This window comes from Podarcis tiliguerta (assembly GCF_965153285.1).
Source record: "Podarcis tiliguerta genome assembly, chromosome: 14".
Classification (NCBI taxonomy): Eukaryota; Metazoa; Chordata; class Lepidosauria; order Squamata; family Lacertidae; genus Podarcis; species Podarcis tiliguerta.
The window spans coordinates 33406836-33431932 of NC_139547.1; the positions used below are offsets into that span (position 1 = coordinate 33406836).

General features: G+C 42.2%; 1 protein-coding gene across 32 annotated transcripts in view; it reads right to left on the bottom strand.

Annotated features, from left to right (window-relative positions):
* RBFOX1 (RNA binding fox-1 homolog 1) overlaps positions 1-25097 on the bottom strand; it is a 1465188-nt gene that overhangs the window by 473817 nt on the left and 966274 nt on the right. For 28 of the 32 annotated variants that reach the window (XM_083414161.1, XM_083414137.1, XM_083414127.1 and 25 more), the window contains one exon: positions 6207-6248. The exons of the other annotated variants lie outside the window; for them this stretch is intronic. In XM_083414161.1, coding sequence (XP_083270287.1) covers positions 6207-6248 — 42 coding nt within the window. The remainder of the gene's footprint in view (positions 1-6206; positions 6249-25097) is intronic. 32 annotated transcript variants of the gene reach the window in all.

Consider the following 25097-nt stretch of genomic DNA (forward strand, 5'->3'; position numbering starts at 1 on the left):
CCCATATTCTGGTGGGCATGGAGCATTTCCCACACTGTATCTTGCAAAAATGCACCATTGTGCAAAAGATAACTCTCCCTCATAATTGGTTTGCTGAAATTTGTTCAAGTTCCAACAATGCCACTGGGAAAAAAGACACTACGTCATGGTATTTTTATGGGGGTGTGGGGCGTGTTTAAAACTACAAAACTACAAAACTACAAAACTACAAAAAAATGCTTTTTATGAGGAAAAACTTTCTGCATCCAAGAATTCAAAAAAAAAAAAAAATTCTTCCAGCTCTTTCAAAAATTTCTTCCCACTCATTTATGAAACCCACTTAGTGCCGGATTTACCTATAAGCTAAACAAGCTATAGCTTAGGGCCCCACTCTCGGGGGGGGGGGGGGAATTAAAGAAAAAAAAACCTGGATGTACATTTCCAAAATATAAGATAAAAAAACAAATAAAATAAAACCTACATACAGCAACAGTGTTTTGTGTTGTATAGGCTCCTATGACGTAAGTAATGGGCCCCACCTGCTCCTTAAAATATTATGGTCCATAAATTACCATGTAGCATATATTCAACACACAAAAACCAGCGACAATTTGTTATTGACAAAGGACAGCTGGACAAATAAAGGGGCCCATTACCTTCAGTAGCTTAGGGCCTCATCAAACCTAAATCTGGCCCTGAACCCACTGGTGGACCTTGGGCCACACAATACTTCTCAGCCTAACTTACCTCACAGGGTTGTTTTGATGATAAAACGTGAAGGGAGTGAACCAGGTCCATGACCTTGAGTTCCTTGGAGAAGGGGGTGGGATATAAATGTAATTAAATAATTATAATATTTTTTAAACAAACAAACAAACAAAAAACCCAACCCACACACACAGGAAGTACGTGTGCACAACTAGCCCAAAGGGAGATAATTTTTCCACATGGCTCTCAACTAGGTGGCTCTTTTAAGCCGCCATCACACACTCAAAATGAGTTTTGAACAAAAGAAGATTGCATTTTCTATAAAACGGATCTATGTGCCCCCCCCCCCACACACCGGCTGTGGCAGGGACCTAATGGGCTATTGTGGAAATACTGTTCGTGCTATGGCACCCTCTTCAGGCAAAGAAAGGAATAGCAGTGTGTAACATCAGCCCTTGCGATTGTCTTACAGTATGAAGCCTTGCTGCTCAGTGCTCCATCTTTCAGCTCAAGTTGTGGACCTCAGGAGCTCCAGGGGCTCAGGAACGTTTCCTCCAGAACTAGCTTCTGGAGCTAACAAATGAACCCAAATGTGATCAGACTTAATATAGCTGCTCTTGCTTCCCAGCATTAAAAAATAAATAAAAAAATAAATCCTTGGCTTTGTTTGCTATGCTAATGCTCACATTGCCAATTCCGCTGCCATTTATTCACTGATGCAGTTAAGAGGATGGATTGGCAAGCAAAACACTTTTTAAAAGATTATTTTAGAAACAGTTATTTTATGTGGGGTGAGGGGGTGGGGGGAGATAGAATTAGCATAACAGAGTCAAGATACTGCTGAGTAAAGCTTCCCTGCTTTAAATATAGCTGCAAACCTATCTTGACGTAGAGAGAGGGTCGAGAGACTGAGATCTATGTGCTTTAATCATCTGTTTCAGAGAGCCGATGAGAATGTGCTAATCGTGCAGTTTTAAGCCAGGGAACATGGCTGCACTTCCATCATGGTTCTCTGCAGCTCCCCAAATGTACTTAGACTCCTGCCTTTAATACAGGGTTTAGGACATTCTGCCAGATTGTAGACAGACACAGACGTCTCCCCAGAGCACCTATTATTATTATTATTATTATTATTATTATTATTATACCTCGGTTTACATACGCTTCAGGTTACAGACGCTCCAGGTTACAGACTCGGCTAACCCAGAAATATTACCTCGTGTTAAGAACTTTGCTTCAGGATGAGAACAGAAATCGTGCGGCAGCAGCGGGAGGCCCCATTAACTAAAGTGGTGCTTCAGGTTAAGAACAGTTTCAGGTTAAGAATGGACCTCTGGAACGAATTAAGTACTTAACCCAAGGTACCACTGTATTATCATATCACCTATTATTATTTCTGTCATCCATCTCTGGGACATCAATGTTCCTTCTCTTTTCCAAAAGTCGAACTGGAAAAAGCCTGCCATTTGGGTGGGGTACAGAGAATGTAACTAATTTTGCACCCCCCCCCCTGTTTTGCCACATCTTAATCTTACACTTGTGACAATCTTACAGCTTTTGGTCTGGAGCCGGAGAACAGCAGATGAATACTTATCTGGAGATGTCAATACTTATCTGGAGATGTCAAGATTTTCCTCCGTTCCTCTACATGTTGTGCACTGTTTTGTATGTGCCCTTACAATATCCAAGCACAGAAATACGAACACCGTGATCTGCACTTTACATCAACTCTGATGGCCCAGTTTTGATCACAGTACCCTGTGCTGGTAATGTGCCATTCATTATTTACTGGAAGGAGCCAGTGATGGAAACTCGAGGATGTAGAAAAATAAGAGCTGTGGGAAACATCCAGTGTTTCTTGGGGTTCTGCAGATGCAATTGCTATGCCAGCAGATACTTGGAAAGGAGGGAGATAAAGCAACAAATGGGGGGGGGCTCATACAGATACATCATCATCATCATCACCATCATCATCATCAGTGGTAGTATTTATTAAATCTTACTACCACAAAAGCCACATGTTTACTATTATTAATTAGTATTATCATTTGTAGTGCTACTACTACAAAAAAGAGAAAGACATAGAAATTTGTAATTTATTATTATTATTACTGCTTCCTACTACTGCTGCAAAAGTAGGGAAAGCCATATGGATATGTTGTTGTTGTTGTTGTTGTTGTTGTTACTATGACTATTGCTATTATTACCATTGCTACTACTATTTCTATAAAAAGAAAGGAAAGTCATAAACAGATGCTGAGGAAGAAGAGGATTTTTATCAACTGTGGTCGCCTAACAAAGATGGATTTTTGTTTTGAACAAAAAATCCTCTGTGGTAGTTTGATGAATGCTTAGCATCCATAGATGAAAACAAATTATAAACTGACCCTAACACCAGCCAATTAAGAAATTACTGGGATGAGATGCTTTTTTTTGGGGGGGGGGGGACTGAAATCCTGGAACAAATGAAAATATTCAAGAATGGGAATTCTCGGAGGCCATCACACATTACAGTTAAACATGTACACCTAAAGGTGTGGAGTGCAGATAGGGATGGTTTCACACACTTCCAACTCACAAGGGCAGTGAGAACCCCGCTGGATCAAACCATGAATGTTGGAAGACACACAAAAGAAAGTACTTATTTATGCAGCACATAGTTTATCTATGGAGCTCACTCCCACAAGGGGCAGTGATGGCCACCAACTTGGATGGTTTTAAAAAAGGATTAGTCAAATTTATGGAGAAGTCCATTGATGGCTACAAGCCATGATGGTCAAAGCTCTGCCTCCACTGTTATGTACTGAAGTTCTCATCCTGGGCCAGCAGGGGGATACTGTAGATAGTTATGCAAATAAGGGATCAAAAGTGACGTTCAGTGATTGGATAGTTTTAGAAAGTTGTTACAGTTACGTTGTACTGGAGCTCTTTATAAGCAGGCTGACTGAACCCTTCAGTTCAGTTCTGTCCTGATCTGTGAATAAACAAGAGCTGTATGAAGAATCGCCATGTCGTCTGATATGTTCACCCACAACTTAACATCCACGACTGCAGGCAAGGCTTATGAATACCACTTGCTGGATATCACAGGGGGAGAGAGCATTCTTGTGCAGAATATAGAAGGGTATGTAAATATATGTAGGAATTATTTTTCCTGCCCCAAAGTCAACGTTACAGTTTTTGCTCTGCCCTCTTTTGCTTCTGCCACCACACCCTCTAGCATACAGGCCTCAGAAGGTTGCCCAAAAGGAAATAGTGCCCTCAGGCTGAATTCACTTCCCTTCCACATCATAGTTACAGGGTCTCATGAGTACATAGGGCTGAGGCCATACCTCAGCCTGAAATCTTGGGAGCTGGTGCAAGTTGAGGCAGATGGAACTTGTCTAGATAGACCAACAATCCAAATCCATAGACCCAAGCGAAGTTATTTCATCAGTTTAAACAAGAACATTATAGCTGTGACAAAGCCAAGGCTTTTGGTTAAAAAGTCTCAGCCTTTCAGGGAGTTGAAACACAAGCTGAAGACAGGCTTCTGGGGCTGTCATTGTGCTTTTTATAGCTTTATGAATTACAGCTTATTTCTACCTAAGGCTGTGATCCTAAGCTGCTTCACAGCCTTAAATAAGCGGGTATGATTCATGTTTCAAAGTCTGGGTCCCCCCCCCCATCCTCAGCCACAATGTGAAATGAAATAGGAAGAACACACACAACAACCACTGCCACCACACACACACACACGTTGTGTGTTTCCTCCAGCATTTTCTAGGTGCTGCAGCATAGGGCATTGAATTCACTGCCACAAGACCCCTCCATAAATGGGGGAAAATAAAACATGCCAGCGAGAAATGTTTTTTTAAAGCACATCTTGGGACTAGATGCAGAAGATATAAAATGGAAGTGGGGAGAGGGTGATTTGGAATAACATCACTTGCAGCAGGGGTGAGTATAATAGGAAGAAGGGAGCTCAGGGTATAGATGAAAGGGAAGGGCTTATTCAAAGGAGGAATCTCAACAAGGCTCTTTTTTTAGCTGGTCTTCATCTGAAAATCTTTGCCTTTTATTACCTGACTCTCGGTCCAGCCTGGCAGAGCACAATACAGGTGGAATTACATTTGCGAAAGGAAGCCCTCACCAAGAATTTTTGCTAGCAAACATGAGTGAAATAGCAAGTGGGGGAGATTGCCTGCCTCCCTGTTCAAAGCATGGGGATGTATACAACCAAGTTATACTCAGAATAGACCTCTGGAATTTATGAACCCATGTTAGGCATATCTAGTAATTTTCATGGGTCTGAGTACAGCTAGCATTGGATACAGCCATTGCATCTATATGCCTTGCTCTTGGAATGGGAGAATGATGCTGACCAAGGAGGTAGAGTCAATTGTAAGATGACCCCAACACAGACACACACACACACACACACACACACACAGAGCAACCAGTGACAACACCAGAAAAACGGGGGGGGCAAAGAAGAAGCAAAATATATTTCTAAGAGAGCAAGTAAGAAAAATAACAGCATACATTAAGAGAAGTTCAGAAACGGGAGAGGAGTTGGGGAAAACAGCTTCTGGTTCAGGAGGGTTCTTCCTTCCCCATGAGAGCAGCCCGTATTATTATACTGTTATCTTATTAGTCACTTTTTATTATTATTACAAAATAATTCAAAGTGATTTACAACAATAAATAAACAACACATGCATTAAAACCAGAATAGAACAAATCAGAAAAAAATTATATATATCTAAAGTTCTCATGTTTAAAAGGTAGGAATAAATGATTCCAACAGCTGAAGAAGGCCACAGATAATTAAAAGTTAAAAGCCTGGTGGTAAATGTGTGTGATAAGTAAATAATAGAACGAATGAATGGATAAATAAATAAATATTTTCTTGTCTCCTGTCTCCCCAGGTAAAGGCTGGAAGTCACATTAACCAAATTCCGGATATTCACTGCGACATGTATAAATAATAAATGGATATCAACAAGACCTCCCTCAGCAGAGATGATGAGAAACTATAATTTAGTGGTAGAGTGGATACTCAGTGGGTTCCTTTGCAAAAAAAATAAAATAAAAAATTGGGAAGAGTTTATGTTTGCTTTAGCAGATGATAAAATAAGACTTTTGTGACCCTGCTGTCATCCAAACAGAAGTACAACCTGACTCTCACTAGAAGATTTTCAATTCTGTACAAAGCTCACCCTTCTCACAACATGAGAAATCAGTTCTTGTTCTCCTTTCTAAGGTTGTATTACAAAATCTGCCTACCCACAATACCCACCCTCGAAATAATATACTCCCTCTTAATCAAACTGAAAACAAAGTCTATGCTTTATAATACCGTACTTGATTACCTCTAACCAGTGCCAAGCATGGGACCTTACATGGATTAAATACACCCTTGAGTTAAAAACACATACACACACAATACAGAACCATTTCTTCAACAGAGGTCCTTTCCAATAACAAGGAACAATACACCAATTGCCCAAAAGGATTTTGCATATTGTTACACTTACCCTTAGTTGACCTCTTTCACAACTCATCTGCTGTCTTGAAAGCTACAAGGAATTAAGAGAAGGGGGGAAACAGTTAAAATGGTAGGTCTTCAAAGACTGAAATTTGCAAGGATTATTGACATGTTGCCTGTAAACAATATGAGAAAGATGAGCAGACAGGCCAAAAGAAAGCTATGGTGGCAGAATGAAATTTAGGAGAGAAATCTGGGTCCTGATCAATCCAGAATGGGAGCTCATGGAGCTGAAAAGTGAAGGGGGAGACGAAAAGGTTAGAGGCAGTAGATCTAACATGCCTACTGATATCATAACCACCAAGATCCAGACTTCAGAACTCCAGTCCCAGCCGCTGTAAAATCTATTCTGGAACAACGAATCAAAGATATTGATTGCCAATATTTTATATCCAATGCCCACAGAACATGCTTGCAAACATATACTGGTTTAATTTTAAAATTTACTGGATATGCTACATATCTGTATAATTTTACTATCCTCAAAAATCACCATGCCTTTTTTAGGGCCAGACTTAACTGCTTACCTTCCGCAAGGGTGTTATAACGTATCCCATATGATGATTGTTTTATGTCCCCGTGGGAGAAGTAGTCAAAAGTTTGAGTCGTGTCTTATTTGTAAGTAATATTCCTGCAGAAGAACCTAATAGACTACTTTGCTTCTGGCCCCACATCCCTTATGAAGAAAGACCCTACTAGGATAGTGGAATGGCACCTGGAATATTTATTGGCTGACAAAAAAACAAAGTAACAACAGAGTTAGTGGCCAAGTTTCTCTTCTTTGCTCAAAGGTCTTGTAAGATGATTCAAATTGCAATTGGAATGAGAATGTATTTAGCAACCTGTATTTCATGTTTCATCTTTTGTATTGTGAATTTGTGAGTGTTTTAGCCTTAGTATTGCATTGTATTTTAAAGACGTGTATGTTTCAATGCTTATGTTTTTATTATCTGTGTATGCTCTGATTTAATGAGTCTGTGACTGTACAATAAATGATTGATTCCCAGTCACCATGTTTCTGATAGCTATGTTAGCAAAGTCACTTAAAGTCGGGCAGCGACCATTTTGCGCATCTTCAATTGGTGTGTGACAATTAATGCATGGGTAGTTTGGACCCGGAAGAGGGAAGAATGAGGGCGGGGGCAGAACAGGGCGGGGCAGGCTTATGCATGCTCTGTCAATGCATGTGGGGGCTAGAAAAGCAACCCCTGCACAAATTGGGGGTTGCCTGTAATACAAAGTCCAAAGGAAAAAAGAAAATCTGGTGTCACTTTACTGAGGAAACTGAACAAAGACAGTGTATAATTCATCCCCACCCTGAGGCTCCTCACCCTCAATTTAATAGCTTGCTTTCACATTTGCATAGTTGAGATTTGAAAGGCATCTTGCTCCAAGTATATAAAGATTCAACTAAGCATTGACCTTTCTCAGATCAACTTCCTGCTGTTCCGGAAAACTCACTGTTCTCTGCTTTCAGTTGACTTCTACTATAGGCTGGTTTCACAAAGTTTTAGCCAAAACCGTTTGGGCTCCCAGACCAATTGAATTTTATTAAATGCTTCATAGAATTTTATTAAATGCTTCATGGAATAATATTTCCTTATTATTCAGCATTCTCCTCCTCTCCTTAGCTAGCTAGCTACCTAGCCAGCCAACCAGTTTGCAGTGCAGAATGTCTTCCTTGACATTTTATAAAGATTAGCACTGAACACACAAAACTATTGCAATTACCTACCTTGCTGATCATCATTAGCTTTAGAAGTGTAATCAATATGGTACCTTTTCCCATGATGATCACATGGCAAATGTAATTCAGAGACAAAATCAGATTCTGGTGTATCCAGTGATAAGAACTATTTTTAAAAATAATAATTTCTATTAAGTTTTCAATTTTACATTTCAAAATAAACATTTTACAAACTTTAAGATATACAGTGACTTCCCTTATACTTCCATGGTTTATTTTACATATCATACATTCCTGCATATTTTACTATAACCTTTCAAATCATTTTTCCACTTTTCCACCCGTCAGAAATTATTTACCCTGTTGAATTGATCTTAGTGCTGCCAGCATTTTCAGCTGTATACGGTTATTTTCAATATATTCAATAAATGTTTTCCAATCTTCTTTAAACCTATGTTCTTTTTGCTCTCTTATTTTATGTGTTAAATCTGCAAGTTCTGCATATTCGGTCAAATTAAGTTGCCAATCCTCTTTAGTTTGGACCTTGCTCACTTTCCATTTTGGGGCTAACAAAACACGGGCTGCAGTTTCTGCATACATAACCTTTTCCTGACACCTAGGAATTTCTGTCTAACAAAAAGAACTCTGGTTTTTTGGGGGGGAAAGTAGTTTTAAACTCCCCCCCCCCAATTCATTATATATCATTTCCCAATATACTTTTGCCTTTTTACATGTCCGCCCACATGTGAAAAAAGGTTCCCTCTGCTTCTTTACACTTCCAACACATATCTTATTCTGTTTAGCCAACCTACTCGGAGTTAGGTACCATCTATGAATCATTTTCAAATAATTTTCTTTCACTGAATAACATGCAGTGGATTTCAGGTCACTTTTCCAAAGTTTCTCCCAGAGCTTAAGGTCTATATTGTGTCCTATATGTCGGGCCCTCCATCATGGAGGGCATGTGTTGCGGTGAGATCACCAGAAACTACCTCCCTGTTGTGGGGCGGGACTGTTTGGATGGCTGCAACACCCCATTGGTTGCCCCTCTATTGCTGGGGCAGAAATTTGGTCAGTTGGGTTGGCTATTGGCTGCTGAGGGGCTACTTAAGCAGCTGCACGTCGCAGGAGAGTTTCACTTTCTTGTGACGTGCAGCAGATCACCCGCCCTCCTCTCCCTATATTTAGGGTTGTTCTTATACCTGCCTAGGGGTCGTCTGTTTTGGAGCAGGGACCCAGCAGGAATTTTGCCATTTGGCTGATTGGCTGGTGCCACTTGGTTTTTGCCTACCGTGTAGCAAATTGTCACAACTTTGTAAGGTTGGTGGTTAGGCATTTGGTTCAATGTTTTGGGGAGGAGACGTGGTTGGCTGTGCCTGCCCCTCCATTGCTGCTGCTAGGGAATTCTGTTAAAGGAATCCAGGGGCTCGCCTTGCTTTTGTCCGAACCCTGTCAAGGGGCTAGGGCCATGCCAGAGCTCCTGGGAGCATCTGGGGTGAGCTGTGAGATCGAAGGAGTTCTTGCTCCCCCAAGATGCTTTCTCTTACTGACATATGGTGGTGCCCAGTGTCAGTCCTGTTCCTGCCACCGTGCAGGTTCAGGTAGTGTGGAACCAATGCCTAAGCTACCACTCACATGCTGTGACCAATAAAGTTAGTCGTTGGGATTCGAACCGCCGACCTTCTGATCAGCAAGCCCAAGGCTCTGTGGTTTAGACTACAGCACCACCTATGTCCCTGGGAGTAAATCCCATTGTCTTGAATTTATTTTTCTTCTGAGTAGCAGTTGAAGCTGATCCATAAGGGCAAAAGGGGTGCTGCCCCACCTACGTCAGTCTGCCTTCAACCAGCCCCCGCCTGTACCTGCCTGCCTGCTTTCTTCCATTCTACCAGTTCAGGCGGTGTGGCACAGCCTGACAGCTTCCTCCTCTTCAATCTCAGTGTACCTCCTTGTGGAACTCAACAACAACAAGCCTTTTAAGTTGAGATCTTTTCTCAGTCTGCATCTGCATTTATTTATTTATTTATTTATAATTTAAAGATGCTTTTATTGTTTTATCACTTGCTGTTTACTACCCTGGGCTCCTTTGAGAGGAAGAGCAGGATAAGAAAGGGGGGAAAGAAGCCCAACAGTGGGGAGGCTTAGGGCTAGCCTAGAATGAATTGGCTCTATCTGTCATGGGCTTTGTCTCCACCTATTGGTTGATCTCCCTGTCTTCTGTCCCACCAGCCCCAATGGGCTCCAGCGACCGCTGCTGAGTAGATATGCATAGACTTGCATAAGACAAACCTCTAACCCGATCCTTTTAAACTGAGGAGCTGTGACTGGATCTGAAATCTTTGGCTCATGTCTTCTACAAAGCTATAGTTGCTTTAGGTTCCATTCGTAAGGTACCTTGGATGTTTTAAATATTGTAAGGCACAGTAGAAATGTTCCAAGCAAAACAAAACACTTATTTTAAGCCCTTCAAATCAGTACTATCAATTATATAACTATTAGTATTTATCATATTTGTAAGTTGCTTTCCTCACAAAAGTGACCCAGTGTAACTTCCGAAAAATATACTATACTGATGTTAGTGTTAGTGATGCTAATATTATTGTCACATCAGTGATACAAACAAAACCAATAAATATCTAAGAAGCACATCCAGACACATAAAATACGGGTATTACAAATCCCACTCCGTTAAAAGAGACCACAAATTTTTGAAACCCTTCAAAGAAAGAGCCACAAGCCCAGGTAACAAGGAAAGCTTTTGCCTGGTGCCTAAATGTAGATAAAGAAGGTACCAGGGAAACCTTCCTGGGGAGAACATTCCAGAAGCAGGGAGCCACCACTGAAAAGACCCATTATCGTGTCTTTCCATGGAGAGAGAAGGGCCTCAAATGACAATCAGGGGGCCCATGTCAGTTCATGTGATATGGTGTCCTGAGCCGTACAAGTCTTTATAGGTCAAAATCAGCACTTGGAATTGAGCCCAGAAACATTGGTAGCCAGAACAATACTGTCAGAACCAGTGGCATAGCTTGGGGGGTGCAGGGGGGGCCAGCCGCACCGGGCGCAACATCGGGGGGGGGGCGCACTCACACTCGCAGCTCTCTGCCCCTACCTGGCTCACTCACTCTCTCTCACTGCAGTGCTGGCTGTGCGAATCCGATCCAAGCCGCCAGGTCGCCGCCCACTGTGGAGGGGAGGGTGCCAGGCGTGCGGTGCGGTGCGGAGAGAGAGCGAGGGACTATCTGGGGGAGGGACAGTGCAGCGGGGGGGGGTGCAAATTACTTGCCTTGCCCTGGGTGCTGACAACCCATGCTACGCCACTGGTCAGAACTGATGCTATATGGTCAGACCTTTCTGCCTAGTGAACAATCTGGCCACTAAATCCAGCACCAGCTGCAATTTCCAAATCATCTTCAAAGGCAGCCCTATGTAGGTCACCTGAGTGTAGACAACAGAAGTTAGGCTATCCCTGTCCAGATGGTGCACCAGCTGTAGCTGATAGACGGAACTATGCCACCAAGACTGCTTGAGCCTCAAACAGCAACAATGGGTCATTCTAGAAGTGCACCCAAGCTGCTCTATTAGAGGGAATCTAACCCAATTCAGAAGAGGTCACATTCCATTCATCTGGTCTAGGGAACCACCCAATACCAGTGACTCAATCTTGTCTGGACTAAGCTTTCATTTATTGGCTCACATCCAGTCTGTTACAGAGGCACATCCACTGCCACATCTATCAAAGGGCCTTGTAACCATTTTTTCAGCCCCAGCACCACACTGCCTCATTGGCAACCTTCCAAAGACCTGCATATCATTGGTGAGTAGAGTCAAAGTTAACAGTGGGTGCTGCAGCACAGATGACTCTTACCTCTCTACAGGACGCTACATTAAAAAAAGGTAAAGGACCCCTGACAGTTAAGTCCAGTCGCGAACGACTCTGGGTTTGCAGCACTCATCTCGCTTTACAGCTGAGGGAGCCGCCGTTTGTCCGCAGACAGTTTTTCTGGGTCATGTGGCCAGCATGACTATGCTGCTTCTGGTGAAACCAGTGCAGCATACGGAAACACGGTTTACCTTCCCACCGGAGCGGTACCTATTTACCTACTTGCACTTTGACGTGCTTTTGAACTGCTAGCCTAGCAACAGGGGCAGGCTTTGGTCTTTCAAATTTCAGCGGTACCCTGTGCAAGGCCAAAATTTGGTGCCTGCTACCTTTCGCCTTCCATTTTGCTCTATTCACTATGACATAGTTGTGATGCCCTACAGCGCCCCCTAGGCTCAGCGTCCAATGTGGCAGAGCTAGTCACACTGCCCTAAATCTGTCTCTGCTAGCAAAGGGCATTAACACAGCTCAATGACATATTTCAGCTAGGCAAAATTACCTGGGGAAGGTGCAAACAGGGCCTGGTGAAGATTGTGGCCTGGGATAAGTCTGATAAACCAACTGAGAATCTCAAAGGGATGTGTTTGGGCCCTGGACTTGAGGTTCCCCAACCCTACTGTACAGATATATCTCATTGATTTTATTTTATTTTTTTAATTAAAAAAACAACAACCTGAATTGCAACTATGCTTTAATAGTATCAAATAAAATCATTAACAAGGGCAATGGGTAGCAACTCTTTTTTTTTTTTTTTTAAGTCAGGGTATTTTAAACACCATCTCTAAGAGGAAAGTCAACCTTCAAACTTTCTAAATGTCCAGAGCTGTAGGTGTAGATCTGAAGCATTTACAAAAGAGGCAACAGAGGAATGAGACATGCATTCCAAGGGAGATGGTAAGATATCAAAAATGCCCCAGTTCAAATGAAGGGTGTGTGAGGTGATGGAGGAGAAGGGGAAGTTATGGATTATCTGTCATCCCTTGCAGCTCCCACAGACCATCTCTCTACACAATAAACAAAAATATCTTACTTTAAAAACAGCAACAAAAAGATGATCTGGGACCCAGAAACGTGTGTTTGTGTTTATTAAAAAAATACCTACTGAAGCTCACTAGGAAACAAATGCTCAAGGTTCTTGATAACAATTTTCACCCACTGATTTTGATACTGAGGGTTTGTTTATGGCTGGTGGTTTTGAAAAATGTTCTGGGGACCATTCAGAGTTCCTCAAAGCTCTCTGATGGGAAGGTCAGTCACAGCAAACTTTTTTTTTTCCTGAAGGTCAACTTACACCCCACAAAATTCCCTGCAATGGGCAGCCATAGAGGGAAGTGTTGGGTGTGATCTAGGGCGCAGCATTTTTTTCATGGTATGGTGAAGACCTCATGTGAGCTGAATCCACAGCCTTGGCACATACTACAGATCCGTCCACAGTAGACATAGGTTAAATAAAAAATATGTACAAGAATTCTATCGCACACCCAATCCAAATTCGGAATATTGAAATCAGAAATTAGCTAACTATCAACTAACTATTATACTGCTGGAGGAGACTATTGAGAGTCCCATGGACTGCAAGAAGATCAAACCTATCCATTCTTAAGGAAATCAGCCCTGAGTGCTCACTGGAAGGACAGATCCTGAAGCTGAGGCTCCAATACTTTGGCCACCTCATGAGAAGAGAAGACTCCCTGGAAAAGACCCTGATGTTAGAGAAGATGGAGGGCACAAGGAGAAGGGGACGACAGAGGACGAGATGGTGGGACAGTGTTCTCGAAGCTACCAGCATGAGTTTGACCAAACTGCGGGAGCAGTGGAAGACAGGAGTGCCTGGCATGCTCTGGTCCATGTGGTCACGAAGAGTTGGACACGACTAAATGACTTAACAACAGCAACATTATGGAGAGTTATATTCTTAATTGCTTGCATAAGCTTGACAGAATAGAAAAGTTTTCAGTATGTGTTTAAAAGTCAAAACAGAATGTGACTGCTGAATCTATATTAGCAAGAGTACTCCACAGGACAGAACTGATGATACTGAAAGCTAAGTTTCTTCTTCTTGCCAAATGAGCCTTGCCAACCCATGGAAGGGCCTACAATGCTCCTGCAGATGATCTGAGTGGTTGAGCAGACAGTCTCTGGGGTTCACTGAACCTAAGGTGTTTGACCTAAGAACTTTGAAAATTAATAGAAGGACCTTGAACCCGGCTTTGTAGCAGATGAGCAATCAGTGCAAATGTTTTAACAGTGGCGCCACAGTGGCCAGGTGCCCCCGTTTCTCTAGCTGCCACATTCTGCACCAGGTGGAGCTTCTGAACCAGGCCCAAGGGCTTTCAAATTTTAAGGTTCTTGATTGCGCATTGGCAGCCACAACTGCACCTGCCATGCGCCAGATACTACACATGATTTCAGGTATGGAGCAGGTAGGCGTGATTTGGGGGAAATGGCTGGCGGTGATTCACCCCTGACTTGTGTGGGGAAAACATCAGAAAGTGTGTTTCCCACACAGGAACTTGCTACATGAGGGGAGTGATAACACTCAAAATGTGATACAGCTCCCTCCTATTGAAACTGTATAGCCCAGAATTCCACCACTTCAGCAAAATTCCATACATTGATATTTCATCCAAGGCAGCATATTTGTGGGTCCCCAGATGGTCTCACAATTGTAAACCTGCTTAGCTTCAGCAAGGTGGTGGCCTCATGTGCCTTCAGACCACCTGCTGTGAAGTGAGGAAGTCCCACGTGGGTATGAAAAGTCCATTCCCTCATGGGCTGTTTTCATCTCTTATTCTACAGGCAGTAAAGCAAACCCTGAATAGTGGTCGGTATGTGTATTTCATATCAGGGACTTGAGTGAGTGTCAGGGGTCTAGTAAACATTTCCCTGGCACACTTTCCCATTACCAACCCCTGAGAAGTAACGGGCAAATGTGTTAATTTAGATTTATTTCGGTTCTAGTAAACATTTCCCTGGCACACATTTTCCCCAATACTGTTTTGCCTAACATTATTATTTTTTTTCAAATAAATTCCCCTTAATGCATTTTTGTGTTTTTTTGTGGGGGTTTTTGTTGTTGTTGCAAAAATACACTTGAATACAAGCATTTTATACCCATATGTGGCTAGACAAATACATTACAAAATTCAGAGAAGAATATCTTTTTTAAAAGGCTGGCTGTGTTTTGGTTCACATATTGTTTTGGGAAGTGTACTGGTTCTACCTTAAATGTGAACTGAATTTAATTCCTGTCCCACTGCTCCATCCCTACTCTATGCCAGGGACTGGAACGGAGAGGCAGAGGAATGGTGGGGATGCCCCACCCCTTCTCCTGTAGCTGACAGGGAGCAGAGAGACATTACTGAATTACAGCCAAGCTATGAGGGAGACAGGTGAGCAGCCAAGCTATGCAGAGATAGGAGAAGTAAGGGAGGGGTTAGAGCAGCCAGCAAACACTTCAACAGACAACATAGGTCCGCCCCCTAGGACGTGACAGTCATTGAGGGTACAAGAACAGTGTACGCAGAGACATTTGTCAATGGGAGGCTTCTGTAGTGGCTTGAGCTATTGGGGAAGGTGGAAGAAGGAGGAGCCAGAGTAAGTAACTCCATCATGGAGGAAAGACTGAAGTTCTTTGTCTGCTACCACATTGACTGAATAAATCATAAGTAAAAGCTTTCTTGTTTCCTCCCGGCTCCTTGAAACCATCGGAAGGGGAGGGAGAGAATTCCTCAGGCCTGACACTCTAGAGCTGCTAGGACGAGGGCTTTTTTTCCCCAGCCAGAACTCAGTTCTAGCACCTTTCAGGTGGGCACCATTGCCATTATAAGAGAACTAGGGAGGCGTTCGTGGTGACTTCTGGTACCTCTTTTTCTGGGGGGAATTACCACTGGCTAGGACAATGTTTAGATGTCCCAACCATGTGAGCAGAGCCTGAGCACATGGGTACCATTTAGAGGGGAGATCCAACATGGCTGGATCATTAAAACACCGCAAGGGCAGTTACCAGTAGTGGCATCTGCTTGGGTGAGCCAGGGGAACCAGGACACTGCATCCTGCTCTGCCCCACAGATTGCTACTGCTAAGAATCATTGATTAATTTGATCTCTGTGGATTCGAATGTGATCTGACCTGATCTACAACTCCAAAAAGTAATGTGCTGATGAAACACAGTTCTCCTCCTCCTTCACTACACCAAATTTTACAATGTGGGTTAAAAAAAGAAAGACATATAAAAATGTGTATGTCATGATAAATTACTTTTAGAGCTTGAGAGACAATACATTTAGAAATTGGTATTAGAAAGTATGTTTAGAAAATTTGCCTACAAATACATATTCAGATACGTATGGCAAGAATGTGCAGCACATGGCACCAATAGCTGTGCTGCCTGTGTAACAGCCCTCATAGTTAAGGAGCTGGGTAGAGCAGAAAGAGAAGAGAAGTGTGACATTGGAAAAGGAGTGGGGAGGACCCAAGGCAAGAGGGTCATCAGCAGAAGTTGGCACAGCTAAAGCGGGTCCTGGGCAAAGTGAATGGGAGCTTTGAGCTGCAAAGGGCAAAAGGCAGAAAGGGAGAGTGAGATGGTTAAGAGATAAGAAGAGTGCTTTATCTTTTATTTTTTGTAATTTTTAAAATTGTTGTATTATTAAATTATTTCGAACATCTATGATTCCAGGATATATGATGTGTTCTTTAACACAAAGGAGTTGGTTTGAAACAAAGGCGAAGAACAGAATCTTTGGCTTACAGCCCTAGTGGAAAGCTAGAGAAGGTCTCTTGATGGCTCAGTTGACATCTTGGTTTGTAATTTGGATAACAATAAAAGCTAAGCATTAGGAGATGTGTTTAACGTCTTATTTAGGGTAAATAAAATATGGTACCAAATATGAACAAAAACTTTCAGCCATTTCACAAAATGCTTGGTTGGTATAAAAATCAAAAAGTAATTTCAAAGCACTCAACCAGCACCAAACCTGCTCCCTCTCTCTCACTTTTTGTTGTTGTTTCATTTGCTAAATGTGCAACTTAAAAGAAACCTTGGCAACCCCTGAGCACTTAGTGGAAAATATAAATAATGTATCTGTAATATGTAAACCCGTCCAGATAAACCAATGGCACTGAAAGCCATAACATATTTAATTTATGGCTGGGAGACTTGAGAGATGAACTTTGAGCATGCCCAGCAATCTTGAAGTACTTTCACTTCTTAACCCTAAATGACCTTTGTCATGTCGAGGTTGAGCAAAATGTGCTGGATTCTCCCCGCTCTCTTTCTCCCCCTCTTCCCTTCAAAATCACATGTCAACCTAGGTTGTTTAGTGAGGGTCAGTTCTTCCAGATCTCAGACACTGGGGAGGGCTTTGAAAATGATGCTCATCATTTAATAGGAAGGTCAAGGGTTTATTTGCCAGGAGAACCCTTGAAGGATTTCAGCAACAAGCTTTTAAAATGATGGCCATCCTCTGAGACTGTTTTACAATTGTTGAGCTGCTGTGTGCCAGCTTGTTCAAATATGACACATTACAAATGGAACATGGCCTACTAGTGCAAGTTGCTGCCCCTGATTGATCTTTTGGCATGAGATACAAGGCTCGTGGTTGCAACTCCAACACAATGTTGATGTATCAGATTAAAAAACAAATTAAAAAGGGAGATACCATGTGATGATCACAGCAAGTGACGTACCTAACAGAAAGCAGCCAATATTTCACAGTGAGGGTGCAAAAGAGGTGGTCTGCAGGCAACTGAAAAGCCAGGAGTATTTGCTAACGAAATTGGAATTCAGGATGAGTGGCAAACTAGGCAAAGCAAACTAGAGCTACAATTAAAGAATGGAGTAAATGGTAACTTACATCCTTAAGGCAAGGGGCTGTGTCAGGGGTATAGACAATGTGTTACCCTCCAGATGGTGATGTGATCTCTGATGTGTGTGGTTCAAGAGCTCTGTTGCACTTGTACATTGTATGTGGGCTTCCCATAGGCATCTGTTTGACCACTGTGAGAACAGGATGCTGGACTAGATGGGCCTTGGCCTGATCTAGGAGCAGGGGTTTTCTTATTTTCTTCAGCTGCTCTGTATATAAATTAGCAAAGACTGAATTAATTCCTCGAGCATCTCTAGCTAATAGTCATTGCAGCTGAGGTGCTGGATAAAAACTGCATCTGATGCAGTGGTGCCCACCAACTTTGATGTCTGCAAAAGAGCATTAGACAATTTCATGGAGAATAGGTCTACTAGTTATGATTCCTCCATGGTCAGAGGCAGTATGTTTCTGAATATCAGTCGCTGGAAACCACAGATGTGGAGAGTGTTGCTGTGCTCAGGCTTCCAATACTGGGGTATCCGGTTGCCCACTGTGAGGTCAGAATGCTGAACTAGGTGGGTCTTTGGCCAGATCAAGCACCCAGACTCTTCTTATACACATAGTAAACTAGCAGTTCAGGGGAAAGGCTAGGCCTCTTTTCCCTAAGCATCCGCAGAGACAGAAAGAGTAGGAATATTTGATCTCCCACCTGCAGTCTGAACTGGTACAGCAAGTGACAGGAAGACCAGTCTCAGGGTTCCACCTTAGTACAAATATATATATATTAGGCCCTGCCTATTTCCAGTCTGTGTCAGTTTCACATTTATTTGATCCATTCCATTATGTTTTTGCAAAAACATAATGTATGAAGCTTTTTTAGGCATAAAAAAATACATATTGAACAAAGTTTCTCACAAACACACATATCAAAAATGCATTTCCCCCCAAATATGTATCCCTATAGATATTCTTATCCTAAAACACACACTTTTTCATTTATTTTAAGTTATTACCACACCTATAGCCCACCTTTCCCCAAAGGCACTCAAAGTGGTATACAGCAGTACCTTGGGTTACAGACGCTTCAGGTTACAGACGCTTCAGGTTACAGACTCCGCTAACCGAGAAATAGTACCTCAGGTTAAGAACTTTGCTTCAGGATGAGAACAGAAATCGTGCGACGGTGGTGGCGCGGCAGTAGCGGGGGGACCCATTAGGTAAAGTGGTACCTCAGGTTAAGAACAGTTTCAGGTTAAGAACGGACCTCCAGAATGAATTAAGTTCTTAACCCGAGGTACCACTGTACAGGTTCTCCACCCACCACTGCCTCAGGGAATAGCCATACTAAACCGGTAGGACATCTGCCTTACAAGCAGATGGTCCTATTCTGATATATACATTATTCCAGGAAGGATCGTGTTTTTGTATTTAAGCAGAATTAACAAAGAAGGAATTTCATAAGCATTCCTAGTCCAGTAACAGTTCTACCAACTCAAGTATTCTATGTGCTAACTACAACTTTACTGTTATCAGGCACACCAATAAACCAGAGGCCAGATTTTAACCTGTCTTTAAACCCTTATTTAGCTAAATCAACTCTGAAGTGAGGAGAAGAGCTTGTATCCCACACATCTCAGTGGGTGGGTGGAAGAATTTCACAGGGTATAAGTGTTGGTTTTCATGCAATCTCGGGTTGCTTAGAGAGTGGTTTTTAATACTCTTCAATTTACAAATGTTATGGGGCTCACCGGTGGTGAAAGTGGGTCACTCATCGCAGCTTAATTAGGGCTTTGAAACATAATAAAGTAATTTCCAAGTCTGAAGTATATATTCTACAAGATTCCAGAGACTCTTTTTTCGCAAGGCAGAAACAAAGGGGGGGGGATATTTCCACAAGTAATCTTCTAAAAAGAGCCCTGTGTGGTAAAACCTTGAATATTAAGTTTTGTGAGCATGTTACAAAGCAGCAGCCTCCCGAGAATCCTTATCTATGCTTAATATTCAAATAAATACCCCCCTTTTCTTACCTATCACAATAGCTGCACTGTGGTTTATTTAATTTACTTGTACTTTGAAGTAGCATAAGAAACTGTCGGAGAGCAAGATCTATAAATAGTCACTACAGCAACCACAATGGGAATAATGTAATATAAATGCAACAGCATGTACAGAAAAGCTGAAGTATGGTATTGCTTAGCATTCAAGTACTAACCCTGGCTTACCCTGTACACTGTGTATTACTGTTTATTGTGCCATAAATCACTTCTGTTCACCCTAAGCATGTTATTAGTAAAATAAGAGTGTTAAGAGAGATGTTCTAAAGAAATTTCCGAAAATATATGATTGGGGTTGGGGTAGGGGGGAGAGGTTTCTGTGCATCACAAGCTTGGCTTCACCTCCATACAGTATGAGGACCTATTTTGCATTGGGCAAGAGGAGAGCAAACAGGAAAAATCTCATGGAAAAAAACACACCTACAAATACAGCAGTGGTGGCCGGTGATCATTGAGAATCCCAGTTGGATTTATATGTTTGGAATTGCCTCCATGTCCAGCTTTGCTAGTGAAATGCCTTTGGGAAGCTTACAGGTTTGGGGCAAATACTTGCAGGGTTTTTTTTTTTTGGGGGGGGGGGTCCAAACAGGCCACCATTAGGGGTCCTATTGCTGCATATTTCAGTAAGTGCTGCCATAGGGGGCTGGTGCCCATTGGGACCAGTAGGGCAGGCGAGGGGGACGGACGGACTGCCGGACTAAGTCAATGTCAGGCAGGGCCAACTAATCATAGCTACTGATGGACTAAAAATGACCCCTGACTATTGACCATCATAGCTGGGGCTGATGGGAACTGCAGTCCAACTACATCTCAAGGGCATCACATTTATTCATGCCCCCCCAAACTAGCCTTCATCAGTTAAGATCCCAAGGTGGTTGACAATTACAGCACAACAATAAAATACAATATTGCATACTACAACCCATTAAAACCTTAAATAATAATAAAAATAGATAATTTTCATTGTTTACATTAACAAACATGACCAAGTTAGATCCATTGATTTCAATAGGTCTCCTCTGAATAAAACATATTTGAGTACCGCCTAATAGGTAACTGGTTGTAGCCATTGAAGTTCTACTTCGAGTAAACCCAATTAAATGACTAGATTTAAATTGGTCCTGTATTGAGAGAAACAAGATGCTTTGCGGGCATTAATGCAGTGAACCCCCTTATCATAGGCTCAGGTTGTATGTATGTGTAAATAAACCATATACAGTCAATCCTTGGTTCTCGAACAGCTTCCTTTTTGAACGTTTTGGTTCCCGAACGCCAAAACCCTGGGTTTTGAACCTTTTTTGGAACCTGAACGTCTGACATGGCTTCCGTTTGAGTGCAAGAAGCTCTTGCAACCAACTGGAAGTCATGCCTCAGTTGTCAAACGTTTCGGAAGTCAAACAGTCTTCCGGAACGGATTACGTTCAACAACCGAGGTTTGACTGTATCCTAAAGACATAGTCTCCACTGTGTCTCATTTCCAAGAGGAAACATGAACCCTGGATAAACGCCTGAAACCCCTGAAATCTCACACTACTTGGAAATTGGAATGGTGTGTAACACTATGTTCTTAAATTATTGTTGCTATAAAAAAGTGATTGCAGTTTGCCCTGCAATACACACATTTCTGAATAAGGTGGGGAAAAGAAGTGTTTTAGAGCAATTTATTTTATATAGGCAGAAAACAAAGGTACTCGCTTAGTTTACATCTCCTCCCCACCACCCATACACTTCAACTCAACTATCTCATTACTGTCTGTATTATTAAAGAGAGAAACTATGGATTATGAATTCATGGTAGATTATGTTTTAATGTTCCCCAAACAGAATAATAATTGGTAAAAGAGCTTTTAGTATCAAGCTTCAGTGCACTGGAATGCACTCAAAAGAATGATTTTTATAAATCACACACAGGGCTGGAATGGCATTCTATCAGCACCATGTAGTATTTCTTAATTACTGGCACAAGTTGGGTCCTGCTATGACAATATTTTAAATTGATGGAATCGTACGATGATTCTGTCTGGGTTCAGTTTGGGGTCAGGAATTTGGGCTGGCTGTTTCCAGTGGTTGTTAGAATCAGAACATGGTTGTAAATTAAGTTATAATTTTATTTTATGCATAAGTGGTGTTTATTAAAAATGTCTAATGAGATTCCAGCATAATATAAGGATGGCAGCTTCCCTGCTCCACCCCCCCCCCCCATACACACAGAACCCATAAACTATTACTCTTTTCTCCAGTGGAATCTTAAGTTCTTAAGTGGAATCATTCTTCCTAGTGTCAAAGTTAGTTGTCATCTTTTTTGAGTGATGAGGAAAATGTTTTATTTATAGCATATTATTTCTAGGGCTGTTGTGTATAGTGTATTGTTTCTAGGGATGAGACCCAAGGTTCTCGTCACCCTGTTTTCTACACATCGTCTGGGATACCCCCTAGTACACCTAGGGGTCCATCATATTATTCCCTAATGACAATGAAGTTTGAGAATGTACCAAAATGTAGGCTTGTATCTCACATGTTTCCACAGGAGTTTGCATTTTATTTAATGCACTCATGAAATTCATCTGTGTTTTATGTGAATTTCTCATAATATCCATATTTATATGCAATTTTGCCTATGTATGTGTCTTTGCAATGCATTTTTGCAATACATATATTTTTGCAATGTATTTCCCCTAACACAATGCATTTTTGCATGCCACTTTCACTTGATATATGTAATGTATGAATTTTTGGACACATTGCTTGGTTGGAGAACTGCATTGCAAAATGCAGAGCCATGTAGATTTTGAAAGATAAATGCATTTTGCTTCACATCTTTTTTCGGAAAATGCAAATCTGGCAAGTTCACCTTAAAATGCAAACTGATAGGTTTTATCCCCCATCCCTACTCAGGGGCACCCTGTTCTTTAGTTTTAATTCTATGTCTTGCACACCTGCCCATTCAATAGCTCTTGGCTTTCTAGTTGTTGGTTGTTGTTTTGTTCCTGTAGATCTGACGAGCTCTCCTCTAAGGCCTCTGATGTGACAAAGAAGATCCAGAAATCCATGGAAAACAGTTAAAAATATGAAGAAAACTTTGTTTTCCAAGGTCAGATATATATCAGCAGCGTGGGAGCTTGACACACTTCCCGACTTGAAGCAACAATATACCTTGACCTCATGAAAACAACAATTTGTAGACATCTATAAAACACCTTTATAAAAAAAGCTCTTTGTTCCACTGGCTCACAGGAGCCGAGAGCACTGAATTAGCAGAGGCACAGTATATTTTATGGTGTGTATGCGTGTGCGTGTGTGTTTTGCATGCTAAGATTTGGGTCAAGATTGATTTTATTCCCTCATAGTATTTTATAGCGGCTAGACTGCAATAAATTTCACTTTAGCTGGCGCTGGATTTAAATATTCACATGAAGAAAGAAGGGGAGGAAGGCGATGGGAACACCATAAATTTGGGTTATTTGCAATCATTTTCATTTTACTGTTACACTTGGTAACAAAGCGCTGTATGTTTCACTTAGAGAACTACCCCCCTTGAAAGCCAGGGGAGGCTTGCAAAGCTGAACGGAGAGGAGATGTACCATACTAACTGGGCACTTGTTTTCATCCTAAAAGCTGCTTGATCAGCCAGGTCTTTGGCTCAAGTCAATGTGAAATCTTAAGGAACTGATTTTGAAAATAAAAAATACTTAACACTTGTATACTGCTTTCAAATGCTCAAATTTGTTCAACTGCAGCATCTAGTTGCAATTTTTAAAAAACAACTAAGTAAGGAAGGGGTGTGGAATTTTATTCTGCCCAGGCCACATTCTCTCAAGGGAAATCTGCCAGGGGTCACATGCTGACAGTGGGCAAGGCCAGAGGAAAAAGTGCTTGGAGTTTGCCACAATTTATCTATCTCTTAGGGACGCGGGTGGCGCTGTGGGTTAAACCACAGAGACTAGGACTTGCTGATCAGAAGGTCGGCGGTTCGAATCCCCGTGACAGGGTGAGCTCCCGTTGCTCGGTCCCTGCTCCTGCCAACCTAGCAGTTCGAAAGCATGTCAAAGTGCAAGTAGATAAATAGGTTAAGTAGATAAATACCTCCAGCAGGAAGGTAAACAGTGTTTCCGTGCACTGCTCTGGTTCGCCAGAAGCGGCTTAGTCATGCTGGCCACATGACCCGGAAGCTGTACGCCGGCTCCCTCAGCCAATAAAGCGAGATGAGCGCTGCAACCCCAGAGTCGATCACAACTGGACCTAATGGTCAGGGGTCCCTTTACCTTTACCTTATCTATCTCTTATCTCCCTTACCCTAACATTATTTTTGCTCCTATCCACCTCCCTGAGAATGCCCCCCAAATATCTAGTAATTTAAATTTAAGCAACTTCTATGTGTTCTTTGAAAACCCAAGTTCATTCCAAAATGACTCGCAATCAAGGAGCTGATGAGGAGGTCTGCCTTAGGCCCCAATAACTACTGCCAGACAGAGTAAACAATACTGGGCTAGATGGATGAATAACCTGACATGGCATAAAACAGTTTCCGAATGCCTTTTATAGGAACATAGGAAGCTGCTCTACACTTAAACCACTGGTCTGTCTTGTGCCAAGTCAGTCCTTTGATCCATCTAGCTCAGTGCTATCCATATTGACTGGTAGCGGCTCAACAGGGGTTCAGGCAGGGGTCTTTCTCAAGCCTACCTAGAAATGCTGGGGATTAAACCTGCATGCAAAAGCAGCCAGCGGTTCCTTCTCCATCCTTAGCTGATGCCACTGCTAAATCTGGCACATGCTATAATCTTGCACCTGGAGAAAGAAGGCAACTTTCAGTGGGCAATGGAATCCCACATCCTCCGCCCACCATTTCAGTACTATAAATGTAGCAATATTACATAAGATTACGCCTCCTGACAATTGCAAAAATAACAAGGGAGCTTGACAGTTTAACTCTGGTCCTTGAAACACCCCCTCCCATAATGCTGCCCACAGTCCCTCTCCTTACATACAAAGGCAGGGGATAGGGTATTTGGAAACACCCCTTCCATGAATCATCTAGGCAGGTGAAACGAACCCTTCCCTTTGAGCTGTACTAAAACCAGGCTGCTGAGGCTCCTTGGAGTGCAGTAAGACCTGCACCAGAAGTTCGAACTTTGTAGTTAACTTCCTTTTTGCTCTGCACTTCTGTATTTAAAGTCTATATTATTCATTTTGCTAAACTGATTTTTTTCTTTGCTGAATTGTTGATATTGGCTGCTTACTGCCTTTCCCGGTGAGTAGCGGTTGCAGCCCGACACGGTGCCTCCTCTCCTTCCCAGAGCACCGCACCATCTTTTCTTGCCCCATTGTCCCCCTCAGCAGTTGCAGAGGCTCACAGGTTCCTGCCAAACCCATCCGCTCAAACGAGCCAATCTGCAGTGATCCCAGGGGAGCGTGGTGCGGCAAGCAGACCTGAGGGTGGCAAGCTTCT